This window comes from Neofelis nebulosa, chromosome 2 (assembly GCF_028018385.1).
Source record: "Neofelis nebulosa isolate mNeoNeb1 chromosome 2, mNeoNeb1.pri, whole genome shotgun sequence".
NCBI lineage: Eukaryota > Metazoa > Chordata > Mammalia > Carnivora > Felidae > Neofelis > Neofelis nebulosa.
The window spans coordinates 29,515,034-29,536,693 of NC_080783.1; the positions used below are offsets into that span (position 1 = coordinate 29,515,034).

General features: G+C 42.5%; 1 protein-coding gene across 1 annotated transcript in view; it reads left to right on the forward strand.

Annotated features, from left to right (window-relative positions):
* Window positions 1–10,981: 10,981 nt before the first annotated feature.
* The window catches only part of DYTN (dystrotelin), a 52,850-nt gene continuing 42,171 nt past the window's right edge, over window positions 10,982–21,660 (forward strand). The window contains exons 1-5 of the mRNA XM_058696735.1: window positions 10,982–11,000; window positions 13,998–14,072; window positions 17,671–17,872; window positions 19,659–19,744; window positions 20,261–20,361. Coding sequence (XP_058552718.1) covers window positions 10,982–11,000; window positions 13,998–14,072; window positions 17,671–17,872; window positions 19,659–19,744; window positions 20,261–20,361 — 483 coding nt within the window. The remainder of the gene's footprint in view (window positions 11,001–13,997; window positions 14,073–17,670; window positions 17,873–19,658; window positions 19,745–20,260; window positions 20,362–21,660) is intronic.

Here is a 21,660-nt window from a genome sequence, read left to right on the forward strand (position 1 = left end):
AGAGTTTTGTTTTGTTTCAGCTAAGGCACTAGCTGTCACAGTAGCCTGATAGGTATGGTCGACCAACTTGGGAAATCTCAAGTCTGGTTTTCCCATTAGAAGTAACTTGAATAGGAGGTTATAAAAATGATTTCTCTATGTTATTACAACTGTCATGATAAAGTCATGCGGGAGAAATATTCAGTAGAAAATTTAGAATATTACTCGAACAGAGGCATCATGTGAATAAAGTAATTATTGGTCCCAGAAATATAGGTTAAGTGTATATGTTCTTATAACTACAGCAAGCACTGTTACTTGCTCCCCGTACAGCCCTGTCCCCATTACCTTGACTGACAGAACTCCAATTTAATTGGGATGTACAAAGGCCCAACCCTAGGGATGCATCTTGCTAGATGTCATCTACTCTCACGTCCTGGTGATTGGTCCGGGGGCAGGCATGGGATCCAGTTTTGTGCATTGACACATAAGAAGTCTTCTGGAGGTGTGTGGGAGGCAGACAGGGTTCGAGATGAATAAATGGCATATGGAAAGAAAGCACTTAGGCTTCCACCTACTTCCTTCCTGCTTAAAAATTTGCTCTTCTACCAGGATAGAATGCTTGCAGCTAGGGCAGCCATTTTGTGGCCATGAGGAGACACATCACCAGTATGGTGCCACCAGGAAGGTCGTTGTGTGGAAAGAGAAAAAGCCTGGCACCTGGGACTGAGACCTTGATGAATTAAAAGAGCCTCTGAACCAACTCTGGGCCAACTTCAGAATTTCTGTCAAATGAACAATGAACAACTTTATGGCTTAGGCCTCTGTTAGTTGTTAGCCAATGAATATATACATATATATATGACCATATACACTTACAGCCAACAGCTATGTAACCTGATAGAGAAATATCTTTCAATTTACTATTTGTCTCAGAGGAACAAATAAGAAATGGATTTATATAATTTCAACAACTGACTTCTTTCACTCAGCCAAGCTCAAAACCTTTATTGACTCCTGTATTTGTAATATTCTTCCTAATTCCAGTTAGTAAATGCCTCGTTTGGTCCTAGACCTGTGTTTTCCAACATTAGCATGTATCATAATCATCTTTTTAAACAGATTGCTGGGCTTTACCTCCAGAGTCTCTGATTCAGTAGGTCTCAGGTAGAGCCTAAGAATTTGCATTTTTGGCAAATTCTCAGGTGAGGCTGCTGATCTGGGGAAGCACACTTGGACGGATACTGCCTAGCCTACAGGCAGTCACATCCTAAGTCAGCCATATCCCCAGTTCCCTCCACTCACACCTACACCCCAGACAGTTGAGTCTGAATTTCATTTTCTAACCACAGGATTCCTCTCCATACTCACCAGTAAATTGTTTTAGGTCTCCTTGATGCTATCCAAACTGGTCCGCCACAATCCTGTGAGCCTTAGGTTTGTGCCCTGCCTGCTTTTACTTATACCATTTGCCCTGCCTGGAGTGTCCCCAAACCTGACCTCATTGAAGCCTCTTTGGGTCTCACACAGTGGGTGGCCTTCCCTCTCTTGACCAAATCCTTCTTTGTTTCTTTTTATCTCAGAGAGAAAAAAATTGTGGGACTTCAACACCTAGAAAGAGGTTAAAGAGCCTTTTTCCTCCCTCTGTACTCCCTACCAGGTACAAGCGGGGGATAACATCCCATGTAACTGTCATTTGCTCCTTTGCTGGCCTTAACACAAACATTTTTAACTCTAAAATTGCCTTGGCCCAGAGCCGAACGTTCACTTATTCTGCAGAGGACACAGAAACGTTATTCAGGCTTATGGCTGAGCTACTGGAAGCTAAACCAGTAACCCTCCCAGGAGTAAGTGCTTGCTGCATCCTTCACATTAATTTCCTCCGGGCAGAAACTATGAGCCCATGGACACATCTGACCACCACTTTCTCTCTTCACTGGTACAAAGAAGAGTGATTTCTATACAAAGGGTCCATAAGCAAGGTTTTTGCAGAATGCACGCAGTCTCCTCCCTTCTCACAGGTGTGCTACCTATCCCCGGGACAGTGGCCACAAACTGGAATGTGTCTTGCTCAATAACAACATGCAATGGTCACACTCAAGTAATGCTACCAGGCAAGTTTTCATCCTCGGTGCCCTACAACTACCCATAATTTACCTCTCTCTGGTACCTTTCACTTGCCTTCAGGGCATGACTCTCTCTTGGCTTTCTTCCTATGTAATCTCCATGAAGCGCCTCACTTTTTCCTCAGTATCCTTTGCTGACTCTTCCTCTTATCCCTTCACAAGGTTGGAGAGACTCTGAGGACCTGCCCTCGGTTGTCTTCTCTACCTACACTCATCTATTAGTGATCCTAACCAGTCCCATGACTTTACAAGCCATCTATATGTAAGTAATTCCCAAGACTGTATCAGCAGGGTGTCATTGCTTCCAAACCTCAGGTTCATCTATGCTGCTTAATATTTCCAGTCAAACGGCTAATCGGCAAAGAAACTATCAAGTCCCAAATATGTTGGGGCGGGGCCCCGGGCTCTGCGCTCTTCCAGAGCCCTTTCTCCACTGTGGTGTGGGCCCCGTCCAAGAAAGGGAAGGGGAAGCCACCGAACGTGTCCCCGGCGGAGGTCCAACCCAAAGACTGGCCCGTCCTCTGCAGGCACAAGTGTCGGGGCAGTCCGCCTCCACGTTTACCCGAGCCCAGCCAACTCGGTCACAGTTGAAGTTCCTGGTGCCCGTGTTGGACCCGCGACCGCGTCCCCATGCATCACACCTTCGTTAGCCGGGCAGGCCCTGGTGACAGGCCGCGCACAGCGCGGGAAGACCTTCTCTGCGAGCGCTCTTCAGGTTCACGAGCGGACGCACACCGGGGAGAAGCCTTTCGTGTGGAACATTCGCGGGCGATCTTGTACCATCAAAGGCAACCTGAAGGTGCACATAGGACGCATGGGGCCAACAGCAGCTCGGCACGCCCGGGGGGGGAAGGAGGCTGGCCATCCAGGACACCCGGCCTCTGTTAGGAACTGATGAGAAGAGAGTCCCCGAGAGGTTTCCCAAGGAAACCCTGGCCCCTGCATGGAACGTGGGCCCTGTCGTCTGGAGCCAGTACAGCACCGTGCTCGGGGGAGGTCTGGCCGTGACGACCAATGAAATCTCTGTAATCCGGAGTGGTGGCATCCTGGCCCACAATGGGGCTTGCTGCCTTGGGGACAACACCGCTGTCTCCACGATGGGTGGCTCCCAGTCGGCTATCAGCGACCAAGTGGAAAGCCCGGACGCTGCGGACAGCCTTCCCAAACCCCAGTTCCCTCACTTTCGGAAGAAAACAGGATTGCAGGCCTCTATGCTCTAGAAGAACCCTTGTGAAGCAGAAGGGCCAGGAGAATGACCCGGCTAGAACTGTACTTCCTTTCCCTTTTTATATTTCCTTTTTAAAAGAACCCATCCCTTCCTGTGTGTTTTCTTACTGATGTGCAAATGATGTTTTTACAGTTGCGATCACAGCCTCAGGCAAGGCTTAAAATCAAATGTTATGTTGCTTGGCAAAAAAATAAAAATAAAATAAAATAAAATTGAAAAAATTGAAAAAATAAAAAAAATTGGAAAAATATTGAAAAACATACAAAAAAATTACACCCCAAAATGAAAAATACAAACCACAACAAAAACAGACTAGATTTTTTTTTTTTTTTTTTGGAAAGAAGCAGGTCTTGCAAAGTAGCTTTGTTACTTTTAACAAACTGTATGCATAAAAACCTTTGTACAACTTGGAGTAACTGTTTCCAAAGACTGGTCCCTTATTTCAAGTTGGAACTTACTGACCTGCAACGGAAAAGACAACTGTTAGCCTAATTGGGGGCTGGGGATGGGGGTGGGTACTATATACTTCCCTGGTAACTGACTATATGTGCATCCATGGACAAGATCAGTCATCTTTAGAGTCTTTTTTTTGTATAACCCCCAACGCTGCACCCATCTTTTTTTCTTTTTTAACTAAGGTGGTAGAATTTCAAAATTCCTTCAACCTTGGAACCTTAAATAGGATGCCCTCAAATGGACTGATTTAAAATTTTTCTAAGTTTATTTATTTTTGAGAGAGAGATAGAGAGAGTGAGTGGGCAGAGAGAGAGGGAGAGAGAGAGAATCCCAAGCAGGCTCTGCACTGTCAGCATGGAGCCCGATGTGGGGCTTGAACTCACAAACCATGAGATCATGACCTGAGCTGAAACCAAGAGTCAGATGCTTCACCGACTGAGCCACTCAAATGCCCCTGGACTGATTTTAGTCCTTAGGGAGTCAGTGTGTGTTGCTGCTTTATCGAAATACAGTTCAGTTGGAGCCCCAAACATACTTCCTATGCTTTCCAGATGCCTCCTTCCTGAGCCACCAGGAGAGGACCCTCAGCTGACTTAATTTGGTTCACATGTGCCTACCCTGATGAAAAACTGGGTTTTCATTCTTGAAGAAACTCATGGGAAGGCATGTTTCTCATAGGTCCACAGACTAATTTGTACGAAAATGTCCTTGGTACGACTTAAGCCAAGTAATTATGAAGATGGTTTTGAGTATTTCATGAAGGCTACGAAGTTGGAACAGGTAAGTCATGGGTGTGAAAGCTTTCATTGGTCTGCCTCATTTATTTTTATTTTTGTAGCCATCATTTCTATTTTCCTATTTTATGACCGCTCAAGTGTTCTGACGCCTTGTCTTCAACCTGAGTTGGTGCAGTGGGAGTGACTGGACATTTAAGATATCTTTACGGGTCTTTGTTTTAAACTCCCCCCTTTGCGTATATGTAATATGCATCAAATGAGGACACATTGCTCTAGTGGATGAACAAGAGAGAAGAAAGAAAGACCTTAATTTCTGAATGGAGAAGTCTCCTATGTGGAAAAGTAGATCAAGACTGTTATCAAAAGTTTGTCTTCGTTATTGCACTTTCTTACGATCCCCCCCCCAAATTTTTTTTGCCACATTGTGCCTTTCCTACTGGAATTGTAAATTGAATACAATTTTAGCACCTGTTTACACTGTGAAGTGGATATTGTCATATTGAATGCATGATCTATGGAGAAACCCCTGTAGTCTTACCTGCTGATGCTGTGTTGTTGGAGGATACCTTTTGGATGGTTTTTTTCCCTTCCCTCCCCGCCCCCCAGAATTTTTTTGAACCCTGTCTTCTAAATTCTGACAATATTCGTTATTAATTTTTGAAGTATGAAAGAAAAGGAAAACCAGTGAGTGTCCAAGGAGGTGGGAAGGTTACTTACTACAAGGGTGACATTGCCTCGGTAGAATCCACCACCAAAGCCTATGCTTCATCTTTGCAGGGTTAGAGGTATAGTTTGCAGTCACCAGTAGTGACCTTCACATAAGCGAGAACAAGACTGATGATGGGACAAGAATGCCACTTTATAAATCTTAGAGTCAAAATAGAACTACCAAGGATACCAGATGTCCGTAGCTCTGACAGTGAGTTCGCTTCCTGTGCAAGCTAGATGGAGGCAAGGTAACAATCCGAAGGCTTAGTCAGAACAAGGAAAAGGATTCAGATGTTTTGGAAATCGGATGGCCTGAAACTCTAACTTTCATCTCCATAAGAAAGCCATATACGATACAGACTGGTTGAGATGGGCAGGGTGCCCTCTTTCTGCTTGGTGCCAGTCTCTCTTGATTTATTTTTTCTTGAGTGCTTATGATAGGTCATTCAGTGCAGGAAGCAAGCACTGAGGACACAAAGCATAATTCTGCTCCCAGTTCTGAGCTGCAGGGTTTCCTCAGCACAAAGCAAGACTCCTACTCCAGCTGGGTGTTCTACAATTTAGCTCAATTCTGACACTATCTACCTGGAGATAAGATCAGATCTCACAGGTAAAGAGCTGTCTTACAAGACTGCCCCCCCCCCACCACCCCACTTAGGTACCAATCAAGTTGTCACCTGTGCTTCTGATCAACCAGCTTACAGATCAGAGGTCACAACAACCCTGTCCCTGGGTTCAATTAATTTGCTAGAGGGGCTCACAGAATTCAGAGAAACATTTTACCTACCAGATTACCAGTTTATTACAAAAGGATATGTAACTCAGGAGACAGATGGAAGGGGTACATAGGGCAGGGTATGGGGAAAGGGCACCAAGCTTCTGCACTCTGTCCAGTGCACCACTCATCCCAGATCTCCACGTGTTCACCAATCCATGAGCTCTCCGAACCTCACCATGTTGGGATTTTCTGGAGGCTTCGTTGCATAGGAATGAGTGATTAAATCACTGGCCATTGGTGAATAATTCCATCTCTAGCTCCTCCCCCTCCCCCCCCCCCCAGCCAAACCAGGGGTAAAGAGTTAAAATTTGGTTCCCCTGGCAACCAGTCCCCTCTTTTAGAAGGGGCCAATAATTGCCTTATTTGCATAACAAAAGGTATGTTAACCCTCTCATCCCTTAGGAAATCTCAAGGGTTTTAACAGCTCTATATGCCAGAAAGACAAAGACCACATACATATTACTTATTATAAATCATAATGTCACACAGGGACAGACAAGAGAAAAGGGCTCTTGTTCCCGCCTTTGAGGAGCTTGCTTTCTATTAGAGAAGAAAAATAATAAGCCAGTCAACCAGTTAATATAAAAAACCAAGAAGACCACAGTTTGTGCTTGCTTATAAGCTATGAATCAAGTAGAGTGATGTATTGAAGCCAGTTGAGATGGGGGGGGGGGGGTCGTGAAAGACCTCAGCGAAGCCTAAAGGATGAGTTTGCAGCCTGTGATCAGTGTCTCCCCTTCTACCCACCCCCACCCATCTCTGGAAAACACCATTCTACTCTCTGTAACTATGAGGTCAACTTCTTGTTTTTCAAAAAAGCCCACATGTAAGTGAGATTGGGTGGTATTTGTCTTTGTGCCTGGCTTACCTCACTTAGCATAATATCCTCCAAGTTCATCCTTCTCGTAGCAAAGGGCAAGATTTCCTTCTTTTTGAAGGCTAAATAAAACTCTATTGTATATGCATACCACAAAGTCTTTACTCATTCATCCGCTAATCAACACTTAGGTTGTTTCTGTATCTTGGTGACTGTGAGTAATGCTGCAATGAACATATGAGTGCAGATATCTCTTTGAGATACTGATTTTATTTCCTCTGGGTATATACCCAGAAGTAGGATTGCCGGATCATATGGCAGATCTATTTTTAATGTTTTTGAGAGATCTCCGTATTGTTTTCCGTAATGGCAATACCAATTTACGTTCCTACCAACGGCACACAAAGTGTTCCCTTTTCTCCATTCTAACCTGAGTCGATTTTCGTAACAATTTTTCCTTGAAGTTGTTCATGCGTATGTAAATATGTGTACAAAGCCATCCTGTGATTTACATAAGGGACTACGTACACATGTTAGGGTGCAAAGTGTCAAACCCCTTCTTTCTCTCTTGGGAGTTAGAGTCTTCGCATGTATGTGCAAAAAGCTGTCAGATAGAGGGTGAACAGAACACTGGCTGCCTCAAAAATCAGTCCCCGTGCGCAATAAGCAATGGTCACCGAGTCTCTGGTTGGTGTGCAGCCTCCTATGTCCAAACCAGGGCATGCTGGGATTGTGTGGGAAGTTTGAACCCTCTGCCTCCCTGCTTCCTCAAGGTGGGGCTGCTCTGTTTCAGGAGGCAAAGAATATCAATTATACATTACGACTTACGGGACCTACTGTCATATGCCAGCGAAAAATGCCCCCTCACTGAGGATCTATGGTGTAGTACAATCGCAGTAACTGGCTTTGATTTATAACCCAAATCATCCTATGAAAAAGAAAAAAAATCTTACTGTGACCAAGCCTACCTGAGCCTGAACCGGGAGGTGCAACAGTTAACTAAACCTTTCCAGAAGTAAGTGAAACCAAAACAGTCCTGGGAGCCCTCAGCCTCTCCCAAACCAGCCAGACTTGCAGCTCAGACTATCAGTTGTTCATGCTCCTGTGCTTACGTTACTTTCCGACAAACCATGGTTCATTTGTATGTACTTAAATACTTGTCTGTTCAATGATGTCATTTTGACTGGAACTTTGGACATTTGTTTTTGTTGGTGGCGCTACGATTCTTGAGCTACATAATTAATCAACACCAGAGGGCTGCTCAGATCTCAACAGTGCAGCGTTTAGTAAAACATCCCTCTATCACCAATGCCTCTGATACTATATTCCTCGATCCAGATATGGTGGAACATGAACCTCATAAGTACGATTTCAGCTTTGAGTCTACAACACGCAAAAGACAGAGATTTCACATGAGAGAAACTTACTCTCTTCCCACATTGTCTTATCTGTTCCCAGAAAAATCAATGTAATTTATCTATGAAAAGGCAAATGGCGGGTTGTTTTTTCCCCTCCTCTTGATCCACGTGAGCCCCATTGTTAATCAGTTTTTCATTCTTTATTTTTTAAACACAGAGTCAATTTTATTCTTTTTTTTAATGTTCATTTATTTTTGAGGGAGAGAGAGAGAGAGGGAGGGAGAGAGCATGAGTGAGGGAGGGGTAGAGAGAGAGGGAGACAGAGAATCTCTGACAGTGCAGAGCCCGAGGCGGGGCTCATACTCCTGAACCAAATCGTGAGATCATGACCTGAGCCAAAGTTGGAGGCTTAACCAACTGAGCCACCCAGGTACCCCCATTTTTCATTCTTTAAAAAGTCCCAAGTTTGAGTTTAAGAAACCAATAGTGTGACACTAATACTTCTCAAAAAGACAGGAATACATTGACTATCCTTGGATATCACACTTTTGAAAACTGATTTTTACGATGAGATATTCTGGAGTGGATTCATGACCACTTGTCATAATTGTTTTAAGTGCCTCAGTTGGGACCATGGACTCCCAGACATTCTGGCTCTTCAGGGCAGAGAAGTAATATACTCATTAAATAATATACCCACGCTTTGGGTTCTAACCCTTTTGAAAGGCATGTTAAAATCAGCTCTTTACTTCCCCGGCAGTCTGAAAACATTAGTAAAGTTCTAATATATTTGGTTCCTGAGACGTCACTTTTTAAAAATTTATAAAACCGTATTAGGATTCCAACAGGTTTATTCTTCATCTGAATTTCTTAAAAAGTAAAGACATTTTCAGGTGCTACTCAAAACTTCAGAGGAAATGTGTACTTGTGACAAATCATTCCCATTTTGAAGACCTGCTTTATATTTGGTGACTTTTAAACTGTGTAGCGATACCTCTGAATTTATAAAAGAGTTAATCAAATGAATTAGATTTCATTCCCAGGTCACTCTTATCTGGGATGGCCAGTAAGGTGGCCATTAGCTGGGATGTGGAGGCTTTTTTACCGGTCATAATCTCTACGGCAACCCCTGCTCTCCATAGCACCCAGAAGACGCTTTACTTGCCTCTCCTACACATGAAAGTAATGCAGAAATAGCCATTGAAACAGAGATGTAGGAGTAGCCTTAAATTATTCAAGATCTTTATTACTAATGAATGCACTTTTGTGAGGCCTTAAAAAGGGTGCAACTTCAATGTCATTGTTTTACAGGCAATTGCTGCGCAGTCAGAACAAGACATCAGCTCTCCATAGGAATGCCACGTCTGGAAATCTGTTATGACTCAGCTTTTCCCTCTTTCAAAACTGCCGAGTAACCTATACGGACTGTTTGCTAAACTGCTTCTTCCATAAAGTCCGAAAGGTAAGGAGTTGACGGGAAGGTGGATCAATTTCATCTCCAGCTGTACTGTTGATGGTACAGGAGGCTGAACCCCTCTCACCTACCTGGGGGCTTTAGGAAGAGCTCAAGGGAGCAGTTGTATGCCCCCAAGGAGTTCTAATCTGATTGCCCTTGCTAGAACTTTTCAAAACAAATCTTATTGAATATATTTGGAACTTTCCTAGTTTGGGGCAAGTCAGGGATGATCACTATCGCTCTCATTTTTAAATAACTTATGTAATCAATTTTTGTTTGCAAAACTGTGCCATTAAATAGTTCATTCATTAGAAGAGGAGGAAAGTGCTATTTAAATTTAATTGTCATGCAACTTTAAATTCTTTTTTATGTTTATTTATTTTTGACACAGAGACAGAGCGTATGTAAGTGGGGGAGGGGCAGAGAGAGAGAGGGAGACACAGAATCCAAAGCAGGCTCCAGGGTCCAGGCTCTGAGCCATCAGCACAGACCCAACGCGGGGCTCAAACCCACGAACCAGGAGATCATGACCTGAGCCAAAGTGGGATGCTCAACCAACTGAGCCACCCAGGCACCCCAATTGTCATGTAACTTTAAAAAACAGTTCTCAACTGCTTATGTTAAAAAATGGGGTTTTTTTCTTAGAACTGTGTAAGGTTTCTTATAGCATAATCCATTAACTTATTCTTTTTGATATAAGTTCAAAGATATATATATGTATTTATTTATTTATATTTATATGTAGTCTGAACAATAGTTGCAACATGAAACAGCAGGTAGCTAATTGACTACTCTCTTTAAAATAAAACATCAATTGAATTCTGTGTTCAATACTCATATATGCATATTTGTGATAAGGTGTTCAAATGGATAGTATTTGTCAGGAATTTAATACATCGATTATTTAGTATAGTACTGCTAGAAGCTTAAACGTTGAGAGCTTCAAATTTTGCCCTTAAAAATTCAAGTAAATTTGCATTTTCTTGAAATGAGAATCTAATCTCCTGCTAAAATTATAATGCCTCAAAAGTTCTAAGTATTCACATATTAGTCTCAGAAGCTGTTCTCAATTTCTGAGGTACAGCTCCGAATCCCTACAGGCATGGCCAGTATAAGAAGCCTCTACCCCTATAGTCCTTATTTTTATTCTCCAAGGAGAGTACACAGGCTCTCTGAACACCTTTTCCTCATTGCTTCACAGGGGAAATGGCTTTGCTTAGCGGTCTTTTTGTTTTCCCCCCTTTCCCCTTCCACTGCAAAACCTTTCTGCTTAAAATATGGATTTATTTCCAGTTCCAGGGGCCCTCTTACCAACTGCCATTCTAAGAAATTCCTGAAATGGATCCAGATAAACAAGGTGAGTACTACTGTCAAGTTTCTGAGCACAGTCTGTAAACAAAAAAAATTAGGCACAGATGCTGTATTTTCATACCTCTGAGTTACAGAACAGTAGACGTTTGGCATCTGGCTGAAAAAGAAACCAGTGGGTGATTGAAAAGATATTCTTTCTTTTTTTTTTTTTTAAACAGAAATTCATAACGTATGGAAGAGAGTTTAGTCTATTGTCCCCAAAGCACCAAGAGTAATTTAACAAAAGATTTGTTCTCAATATAATTACACTTTAAATTGCTATTCACATATAGCTTGTCTTATTTTTGTATATTTTCTTGTTTACTGTTAAAATGACATCCTTGTACCTATTTTAATGTCAAGGGTAAGTTCACAGTATTATGGGGGCCCAAAGTTGGGGGAAAGGTCTCACAGCTGTCACTATATAAATATTTGATAAATGGGTATGGGGACACCAGTGCCCCTTTCTACCAATATTTCTGAATGCCAAGGTAGGCCCAGGACTGGCTCGTGACATTTTTATTGCTGAATCGAGTTTCAGCCCTATTCTGCTACCTGAAATCTAGAGTGTTCACTTGCTTTACGTAAACTTCGGTCATATCTCAAGTGATTTATCTGAAACGACATATGGATGAGTCAAATCATCTTTGGGCTTCCCAAATTGAAGCCCTCATTGTAATAAGCTTCATACGAAGAGGTAGATAACCCGTTCAAAGCCCGACGTTCTCTCCCTAAAGGGATGCCTCCCGAGTTTAGTGTCACCAGAATCACCTGGAGCCTTTGTTAAAGTGCCACGCCCCACCCCCAGAGTTTGTGACTCAGTAGGTCTGGGCTGGGGTCTGAGAACACTCGTGTCTAACAGGCTCCCAGGCGGAAGCTGCTTGCTGGAAGCCCTGAGGACCACCGGCCAAAAATCTCTCTTTCTGGATCATCGCACTAGAGATGATACACAGCTGAAAGATAGGTTATTGCATTCTGTCTCAGTAGACATATTGATGTGCTGACACGTATTGATCTGGCTAAGCAAAAATAAGAATCGTTTAAAGCAACACGTGTTTCCCAAATTGCTTCCATGAACAAGACCATATGTAGCTTGTATTATTATTTCTTTAAGCATCTGAAACTACTCTCTTCATAGCTTTGAGCCTGAGACGTCAAGCGATTTCTTCCTTTCTTGAGTTTTCTCCCACCAGCAGGAAAGCAAAAAAAAAAAAAAAAAAAAGCCTTTAGGAAGCAGAGCTGGTAGTGAATCACCTGGGATACTCATTCATTTGCCAGGCTGTACTCTGTCACAGCTTGCCGCGCTATGCTGCATAACTTCATCAGAGGACGCTGCAAAACGCAATCTGACAGGAGTGCACTGGGCCAGATGGTAGGGCAGCTATAGAATCGCTCTTGCACCCATGACAGCATCTGGGAACCCGCAGAGCCCCTAGTTTGCTGATTTTCGATATTCCCTTGTTGCATCGGAGTGGAGCCAGGGCACAAAAACTGGCCAGTTTCCAGAAGGAAAGACAATGTTGGGCATTACATTTTTGTAAAACTATTTCCACACCGTGATGGCTGCTCTCAATTTGTTTTCCTTCTCCAGATTATAGGGCAGAGGGGTTTCTGACTTCTCCATACTCCAACACTGGACTCATCTGAAAACTGGAAAACATTTTCCAAACATAGGGAAATATTAAATAACAAAAGATTTAGCACAAATTGTAGCTTCTTTGATATCGTTGCATCTGTTCAAAAAAGGGGCGGGCGGAGGGAGATGTGGCGAGTTCATAGGATTGCTTGTGTAATGACGTTTTAAGGCACATTTACCTGAGGTAAATGGCTTCCGCTCATGATCGTGTATCGATCACTGAATTCGTGTACGTTCCAGGAGAGGCTTTTGGTGGCTCTAACCCCCAAAGGGTGGATCTGACCTCGTTCAGCACCATAAGCCCCTCAGTGGTTTAGCATAGTGGCTGGCACTCCGTATCCATATGTGCAACAGCTAGAACTTTCCCCCCACAACCCTCCAGGGCACGAAACATTATCTTCTCAACCAAAACCAGGGCATTGTGGCTTGGTAGGTAGTTCAGATCCAGTTAAGTTTGGGAAGGAGCCATGCCTTAAAGACAGACAAAAACTTCTAAGCTTCTTATGCTGAACATCCCATCCAAAGTATTCAGAATTTCTTGTACAGGAATGAGCCTCTCGCCCCCTTCGGGAAAAAGAGAACCGTAAGTACTAAGAATTCAAGAAACCAGAGATATCCTCTATGAACAATTTGGCAAACGCTCCTAGAAATTAAGCTCCACGGGACAAGGATTTGTATCTGTTTTGTTAATTGCCATAGTTCAGAGGCCTGGAATCGTGCTGGGGCCATACAGTAAGAGTGCAATAAACATTTGCTGAACAAATGAATGGATGGAGAGTTCTGTGCTGTCTTCATTTATAAATATATGTGTGTACATCTGACTACAATATATTAACAAAGTTGAGTTTATATTCTACACAGAGTCTTTTATCCTATTTGTTTCACAAGCTGTTTCCTTTTTATTTAAAATGTTTCATTTACTTAGGGGCGCCTGGGTGGCGCAGTCGGTTAAGCGTCTGACTTCAGCCAGGTCACGATCTCGCGGTCCGTGAGTTCGAGCCCCGCGTCAGGCTCTGGGCTGATGGCTCGGAGCCTGGAGCCTGTTTCCGATTCTGTGTCTCCCTCTCTCTCTGCCCCTCCCCCGTTCATGCTCTGTCTCTCTCTGTCCCAAAAATAAATAAAATAAATAAAAAAACGTTGAAAAAAAATAAAATGTTTAGTGGACTCAGAGGGTACCCTCTAAGGTCACTTGCAGCCTAGGACATTTTTGTTGTTGTTGTTGTTGTTCGCAGGTAGGAAAAAGAGCTCTAAGACTGTTTCCTCACCTGCAACAGTGAGCTACGTGATCTCTCAGATCCCCCTCTTGGATGTGGGGCTTATCTAACGAGATGGTCTTTTTATTTATGATATTTCATCCTTTCTTTACAGATGCTCTTAACAGTATTGAGAATTCCATTTACAGAACAGCCTTCAAATTACGATCAGTGCAAACTCTGTGCCAATGTAAGTACAGGCTCTCGTTAAAAACTCGAAATCATCTGATCCTGATGTGTGATGTGAAATTCCAAGAGAAAACAAGTACTCCCCCATGTGAGCGACTGCTGGGTCCGGAAGGTGTGATCTGTGCATTCACCACATTAGTAACAGAGAAGGTGGAGTGGGGAGGGGTCGGGGGGGGGGACACACCTTGCGTGTTCCACACGCGCGTAGCTTCACCGACAGGAGACGATAATTCGTGGATGAGGATTTTATCTTAATTTTTTTAACTTGGTTTCTGGACATGTTTTTGCTTGTTTCCTTTTCAGGATAACAATAGTGACACAAAATAAAATTACAAAATAAGTTAGTTTGGAATCTCCGCTTGTAGATATAAGCATGACAATTTTAAATTCCTTCTACCACATAAGATTTGCATTTGAAATTGTACCTCTCTCCCTGAACGTGCAAAAGTATATTCAGATGAATAATCCTTGGGCCACAAATTTTAAAACTATCTCAAGAGTTCTCTGAGAACTGCTTTTTTTTTCTGCATTAAATTTGTATCTGCTTAATTGCTATGATTTTCTTTTCTTATACTGTCATCATAGGCAAACTAAGGTAAAATGTGGTAAAGATGTTTATTTATTAAAAATTCTCCAAAATGAAATAGACTGGGCTCTCGCTGTGAAAAATAACAGGGATTCAACATCTCTAATAAGTTCTGTATTTTGCATTATAAAATCTCCTCATACTAAATGAAGTTGTGTTACACATATGACATTTCTCCTGAAGGCTGAAATTTTTTTAGGGGTTGCCTGGGTGGCTCAGTGGGTTAAGCAACTGACATCGGCTCGGGTCACGATCTCGCGGTCCGTGAGTTCGAGCCCCACGCCGGGCTCTGTGCTGACAGCTCAGAGCCCGGAGCCTGCTTCGGATTCTGTGTCTCCCTCTCTCTCTCTGCCCCTCCCCTGCTCACACTCTGTCTCTTTCTGTGTCTCAGAAACAAATAAATGTTTTTTTTTTAATTTAATAAGTAAAAAAAGAAACTTTTTCATAGTTTACCTTCTGCCTTACAAGTTCTAGAGACCAGTGGTTTTCAAATTATGCTTTCACAAAGTGCACATGGATGCTATTGAACACAGCAGGAAAGGACGTGGGAAAGGAAAGTACAGGCAAGTGAGGGAAATGTAAAAGATCATCTCTTCAACCGATACAACTCGTTTTCTCTATTTTCTCTACTACATTCTGTAAAAGGGTCCTTTGAAGAAAGATTCTCGGCTTTTTAAAAAGATTTATTATTATTATTATTTTTTTTTTACTTAGCAAGGCAGACAAACTCACTTGTAAGTATTATTGACTCTTCCAGGAATCAACAAAAGGCAAAATATGCTCACTGAAGGTTTATGCTCAATTATGCTATTTTCTTGGGGAACTTCTCCATTAAAGAAAGTTAGCAGGGAATGTCTGTGTAAGCCCCCATCATCAACGCCTGAGTACGTACAAACGGCACAATTTGAGGATGTACCTTTTTGAACTTTTTATTACCCCTGGCGTTAGAAACCAAGAATAAATAATACTCCTGGGAATATGAACAATACACAAAACCAGTATTTCAAAGTTCTGCCTAGAAGCGATATCCAAACAATAATCTGAAACAAAAAAGTCCCCAAACCAGAGATAAAGCACACGGTGAGCTGCAGACGGCGGGATCCCAGAGCATCGCGCATAAATCTTGTGCTGAGACGAACAAACGCGCTCCACCGTTATCTGTTTTGCTGTGATACCGAACTCGTGGCAGGGGACAAGAACGCCTTGCTTACCGCATGCCAGGCCAAGGGGATGCGTCTTGCGATTGAGCAACGATAAAACGGTTTGCGTCCTCCACCACCTGCAGCCAGGGTTTTATTAAAGCCACATCCTAAAACCTACTCCTCCCTTCTGCAGACTCTCTTTGAAAGCAGTATCAGAGAACAAATAAAAACTTTTATTATACTTGCTAGATTCCTTATCTGCGAGGCTGATTTACGAGGTAGAGAAAAGCGCAGGGTCTTATTTCACACACTGGAGCATTTTCAATGCCAGCAGCTCTGGGTGCCACTGACATCATCTGTCAGATGGTGCAAGTGGGTGTTTATTAATTTTGTCTGTTATCCTCTGTCGGCAAGAAACCGTAGGGTTAGCTCTATTCCATTCTTCCTTGAATTCATTGCCTTGTAAAATTTTTAGGAGGTGGTAAAAAAAAAAAAAAACATAAGAAATAAACCATTATTTTTTGTAAGCAACTTTATTAAGTGCCTTCCCTAGATAATAATACCGATGGAAGGGAGATCAACAAAAAGAAATATTACTGAGGCAAGGAAGCGACTTAAAGAGTCTCATAATTCAGCAACTGCTCTTTATTATAAAGATCACGGGTTTGTTTGTTTGTTTTTTTTTACCTTAGGCAATTGCATTTTAACACAATATTCCTTCTGCAGCAAAGGTGCAGACATGGAAAACTATATTTGAACACAAAAGGTAAATTTACTCAATTCATTTAATAAAGAGTATAAAAATGTTTTTGCCACTTTTCAGCACAGTGCCCTAACTTTCTTGGAAGGCTGTTTTTCAAATTTCTCACATTTTCCCCTTTCAACTTCATTCTATAAAGCAACATCCTAGGGGCGCCTGGGTGGCGCAGTCGGTTGAGCGTTCGACTTCAGCCAGGTCACCATCTCGCGGTCCGTGAGTTCGAGCCCCGCGTCAGGCTCTGGGCTGATGGCTCGGAGCCTGGAGCCTGTTTCCGATTCTGTGTCTCCCTCTCTCTCTGCCCCTCCCCCGTTCATGCTCTGTCTTTCTCTGTCCCAAAAATAAATAAAAAACGTTGAAAAAAAAATTTTTAAAGCAACATCCTAGAGGTTATGCTGGCAACAATCTGGTAACAATGCTGTACTAACAGATACGCTTTTCCAAAATCAAATCTACTATCAGAAGAATAGGGCCTGAATTCTACACAAGAGATATGCATCCAAATAGTGGTCGTATCTAATTCCTTTTATTTTTATTTTTTTTTATTTTTATTTTTTTTTTTTTGGGACAGAGAGAGACATAGCATGAACGGGGGAGGGGCAGAGAGAGGGAGACACAGAATCGGAAACAGGCTCCAGGCTCCGAGCCGTCAGCCCAGAGCCCGACGCGGGGCTCGAACTCACGGACCGCGAGATCGTGACCTGGCTGAAGTCGGACGCTTAACCGACTGCGCCACCCAGGCGCCCCTCTAATTCCTTTTAAAGAAAAGAGCTGCCAGGGCACCTGGGTGGCTCCGTTGGTTAAGCGGCCGACTTCAGCTCAGGTCATGATCTCGGGGTCTGTGAGTTCGAGCCCGGCGTCGGGCTCTGTGCTGACAGCTCAGAGCCTGGAGCCTGTTTCAGATTCTGTGTCTCCCTCTCTCTGACCCTCCCCCGTTCATGCTCTGTCTCTCTCTGCCTCAAAAATAAATAAAAGTTAAAAAAAAAAAAAGAAAAGAGCTGCGATTAAAAAAGTCTTAATTAAATGCTAGATGACATTTGCTTTATTTGAAGTCTTTATATGAAGGTTTTGTTCCCATTGGAAAATAAGACAACTTTTCGTTTGCTTCCTACAGTGGACTTGATGGACAGCTCTCTGATTCAGCACATCCTCCTACGTCACAGTTTCTGGGAAGCAAGAGAGAGCCCCCTCTCTGTGCAGCAACTCTTTAAGGCTCTTCAGGAGCTGTTTCAGAGAGTCAGGGCGGAAAATCCAGGACAGGTGCATCCCAGAGCTTCAGAACTCACTCTGAGCCTTCTCACAGCGATGTATGACAGGTGAGCATGTGAAGGTCACACTGTGACCTCAAGGGCAGTGTTTAGTCACCACTGGTCAGTGACCATTTGGTGTTGTCTAAGGTTTGCTTAAGGTTTGATACATGAGAAGGCTTCTTTGTTGTCGGCAAATGTATTATTCATTCAGCAGAGGAACGAAGAAGCACACGTTTATCAGTTTCACTAATACAAAAGACCCAGGGGTAGCAAAAAGGGAAAAAAAACAAATCCACATTACTTTTGCTTCACACAAACTCGTTTCCACTCTAGACACACACACACCTTTTGCCAGGGTGATTGTATGCCTATACATGGAAAAAAAATCACACTTTTGTCTTGAGTTCCTGGTAGCTTATTTGTTTGCTCATTTCCTTGTAAGCAATGATCAGTTTTTGTTTTGTTTTGTTTCTCAGGTGCATTAAGGTTGAATAACCTGTGTGTGGGTGGCTAACCTATTGTCTTAGTCTGTTTGGGATGCTACACAAACGTACTGTAGACCGGTGGCTTAAACAACAAACGTTTCTCATGGTTCTGGAAGCTGGGAAGTCCAAAGCCAAGGCGCCGGCCAGTTCAGTGTTTAGTGAGGACTAGCTTCCTAATTCACAGAGGACTACCTGCTCACTGTGTCCTTATGTGGTGAAAAGAGTGAGGGAGTTCTCTGAATTCTCTTTTGTAAGAGCACTAATCCAGTTCATGAGAGCTCTACTCTCATGAACTAATCACCCCCCAAAGTCCCACCTCCAAATTTCATCACATTGGAAGTGAGAATTTTGAAATACAGGTTTTGGGGGGACCCAAACATTCAGTCCATTGCACCTGTAAGCCAATTTAGACCATGTCAAAGGCTTTATTGCTCATGCCATCAAGTAAATGGTGTGTGTCTGTGTGTATGTCTGTGTGTGTGTGTGTAGGTATGTGTGTGCTTCCCTGGCTCTGGGGTCCACCGTTCTTCTGTCCCACTTCATTTTGTTTACCTTATTTGGTCTTGACCTCATCCTGTAGAATGGACTTCTAAAAATCATAGTAAATATTAAACATTTGGAAAGTACAGAAAAGAGTACAGAAGAAGAAAAGTCACCCTGAATCCCGCCTTCTGAGGCAACCACAGTTTAACCATCTGGAAAATGGTTAAACAAAAGGAAACAGTGTTTCCTTTTCCAGTTTGTTATTTATTTTTTTATTGCATAAATAATATAGCAACATGTTTTCAAGCTATTTTTTTCATTATTTCAGATTCCTTAAACATTATGCTTTCGACTATCGTTTCTAATATCAACGCCTGCCTCTAGAAATCCTCCTACCCGTGAGACATTGTTCTGCGGGTTTGAAACTGTGAAGCCAGTGAGCCAAGAACAGTTAGGCTCTACGTGAGGGCCCATGAACTGGTGGATTTTGTATATAAATGCTTGCTCCTTTTGTCTTCCTTTTGTGCTTGTATCTTTAGTTTCCAGACATGTGTATCCTAAGGACTTGACCCGGCCCGCTCTGTGAAGACAGGGGGTATCCCTGTTTCCCTGGTGCCTAGTACAGTGCTTAGCACAGAGGAAGCACCCAATAAATAATTGTTGGGCACATGAATGAATGAATGAATGAATGAACGAATAATGAAATATTTTAAGTCAAGTTTTACTCTGTCAAAAATCTAGATAGCGGAAAACAGACCATGAAAAATGTGAACTTGGAACACAAGGTCAGAAGCGTCCGTTCATAGTGATTGTTTTTATAACCCACGTCACCCAGAAACACCCTGCCTTTCCCATCTTGGGCTCTGTGTTTTGTTGCCCTGCAGCACGGGAACGGGCTTGCTCAAGCTGGCACCTGTGGCTGCTGCCCTGATTGCTCTCTGCGGGGATAGCCCTCTTACGAAATACAGAGGTAACATACATAAGAATTTGCGTGTATGGAGTGCAGTGACCTCCGAATCTCCAACACACTGTCTCCTTCACTCATTCCTATTCTCTGCCATGTGGCTCTTGTTTGATACGTCCTCAGCGCGGTGCAAGTTTTCAAAATGTCCATCTGTATGTTCTCATTATTCATAACTTTGTTATTCTTGCTCCTTATTCGTGTGGGAATTATCCAGACACAAGTGGTTATTATTCGTTTAAAGACTGGGATTCTCCTCGCATGGCCATTTTCCAGCCTCCTGGTCTTCATCACTGATGTGCTGAATTATCAAGAGGTTGAAATGTGAATTGCTTCTCATTAGTCATCGTATTATCTAATTTGGGAAACCTTCAAAACAGCAAGCAAATAATCAAGAAATATACCTTTCCTTTCCGTTTCCCTTCACACCTACAAATAAACTGTTTAGAATTCAAGGCACATATTCTTCGAAGATGTATCGCAAGTATTCAATTTAAAGATTTCTTTCTCTCCTTGTATGTCTAGCTCTTTTTCAGCTCTATGCAGAAAATAACAGGGGAGGTTATGATTCTGGGGCACGCATGACTCGAAGGGTTTTGAGAAACCTACTAACAGATCTACAGCAGGTAAATCTCCAATACTTAAGAATTCTAAATGTGTTCCAGTTATATTAGCCACCTTTGTTATTAAGGAATATGGTTTTCTACTGTGTCAATTCTATGTTAATGTAGTTCTCCATGCAATCCCTCCCCTCTATAGCCACTGCTCTTATCTGAGCATAGGCCTCATCTTTTACAATCACTTCCTAACTAGTTTCCCCAACTCAAGCTTCTCCTCCCTCCAACTCTGCCTCCACCCTGCTGTCAGTGACTTTCCAAAATGCAAATGTCACCCGCGTGCCTAAAATTCCTCCTTGGCCATTCATGTCTATTGAACAAAGCCTAAATTCCTTAGCATCATATGAACAGCTTTCCTGGGGCAACTTGGTGGCTCAGTTGGTTGAGTGTCTGACTCTTGATTTCGACTCTTGATGTCAGGCTCCTTGCTGAGTATGGAGTCTGCTTGAGATTTTCTCTTTCTCTCCCTCTCCCCCCACCCCCCGCCACCGTCTGCCCCTTTCCCCTCTCTTTCTCTTAAAATAAAATAAAACAAAACGAAATGAAATGAAATGAAATAGAAAAAGAAAAGCTTTCATGATTTGACCCAATCCTTCTCTTTTCAAAAAGAGATAAAATCATGATTTTTATAGGAATACAAAATGAACATGTGTCCAAAAAATGTATTTAACTTGTTAATTGAAAGAAAGCATCAGCAAGATGTTACAAGTAGTTAAAAGAAATAGCCCAAGAACAAACAAAATGATAGATAAGGAATATTAAAATGAATTTGCAAGTGGATGAAAGATTGACTTTTGGGGGACGAGGGGGAGGTTGGTCATCAATCAGGATGGAATTTATTTGCATGTCTATAGATGAGAATTATTTGTATTTCAATCTGGTTTCTACTACAAGTTAACTTTAATTTTCTACAGAGTTGTAAAATAACCTAGTCACATGATATGTAATGATGCATGTCTCTGTAGGTTCCAGAATCACCATTGAAAAGATATCCAGTGGTTTCTTCTGTTTGTTCCATAGTGTTTAATTTTTTTCTTACCTTTTGTGCACTGATTTCACTCCTTTGTATCAAAATCCTTACCCTGCCCAACATGTACCAAGTTCTCCATGCCTGACTTGGTTCCTGACTGGTGTGGTTCCTTCTATCTCCAACAGCCTGCGTCTCTTTTCCCTTGGCGAATACTGTTCATGTCTCAAGTCATTTAGATTATTAGTCACCTCCTCACTAAAAGCTCTTTAACTCCCTGTGCATAACTTTGCTGTCAAATTTTGTTGCATTTATTGCCAGATATGTGGCTTCCACACTAG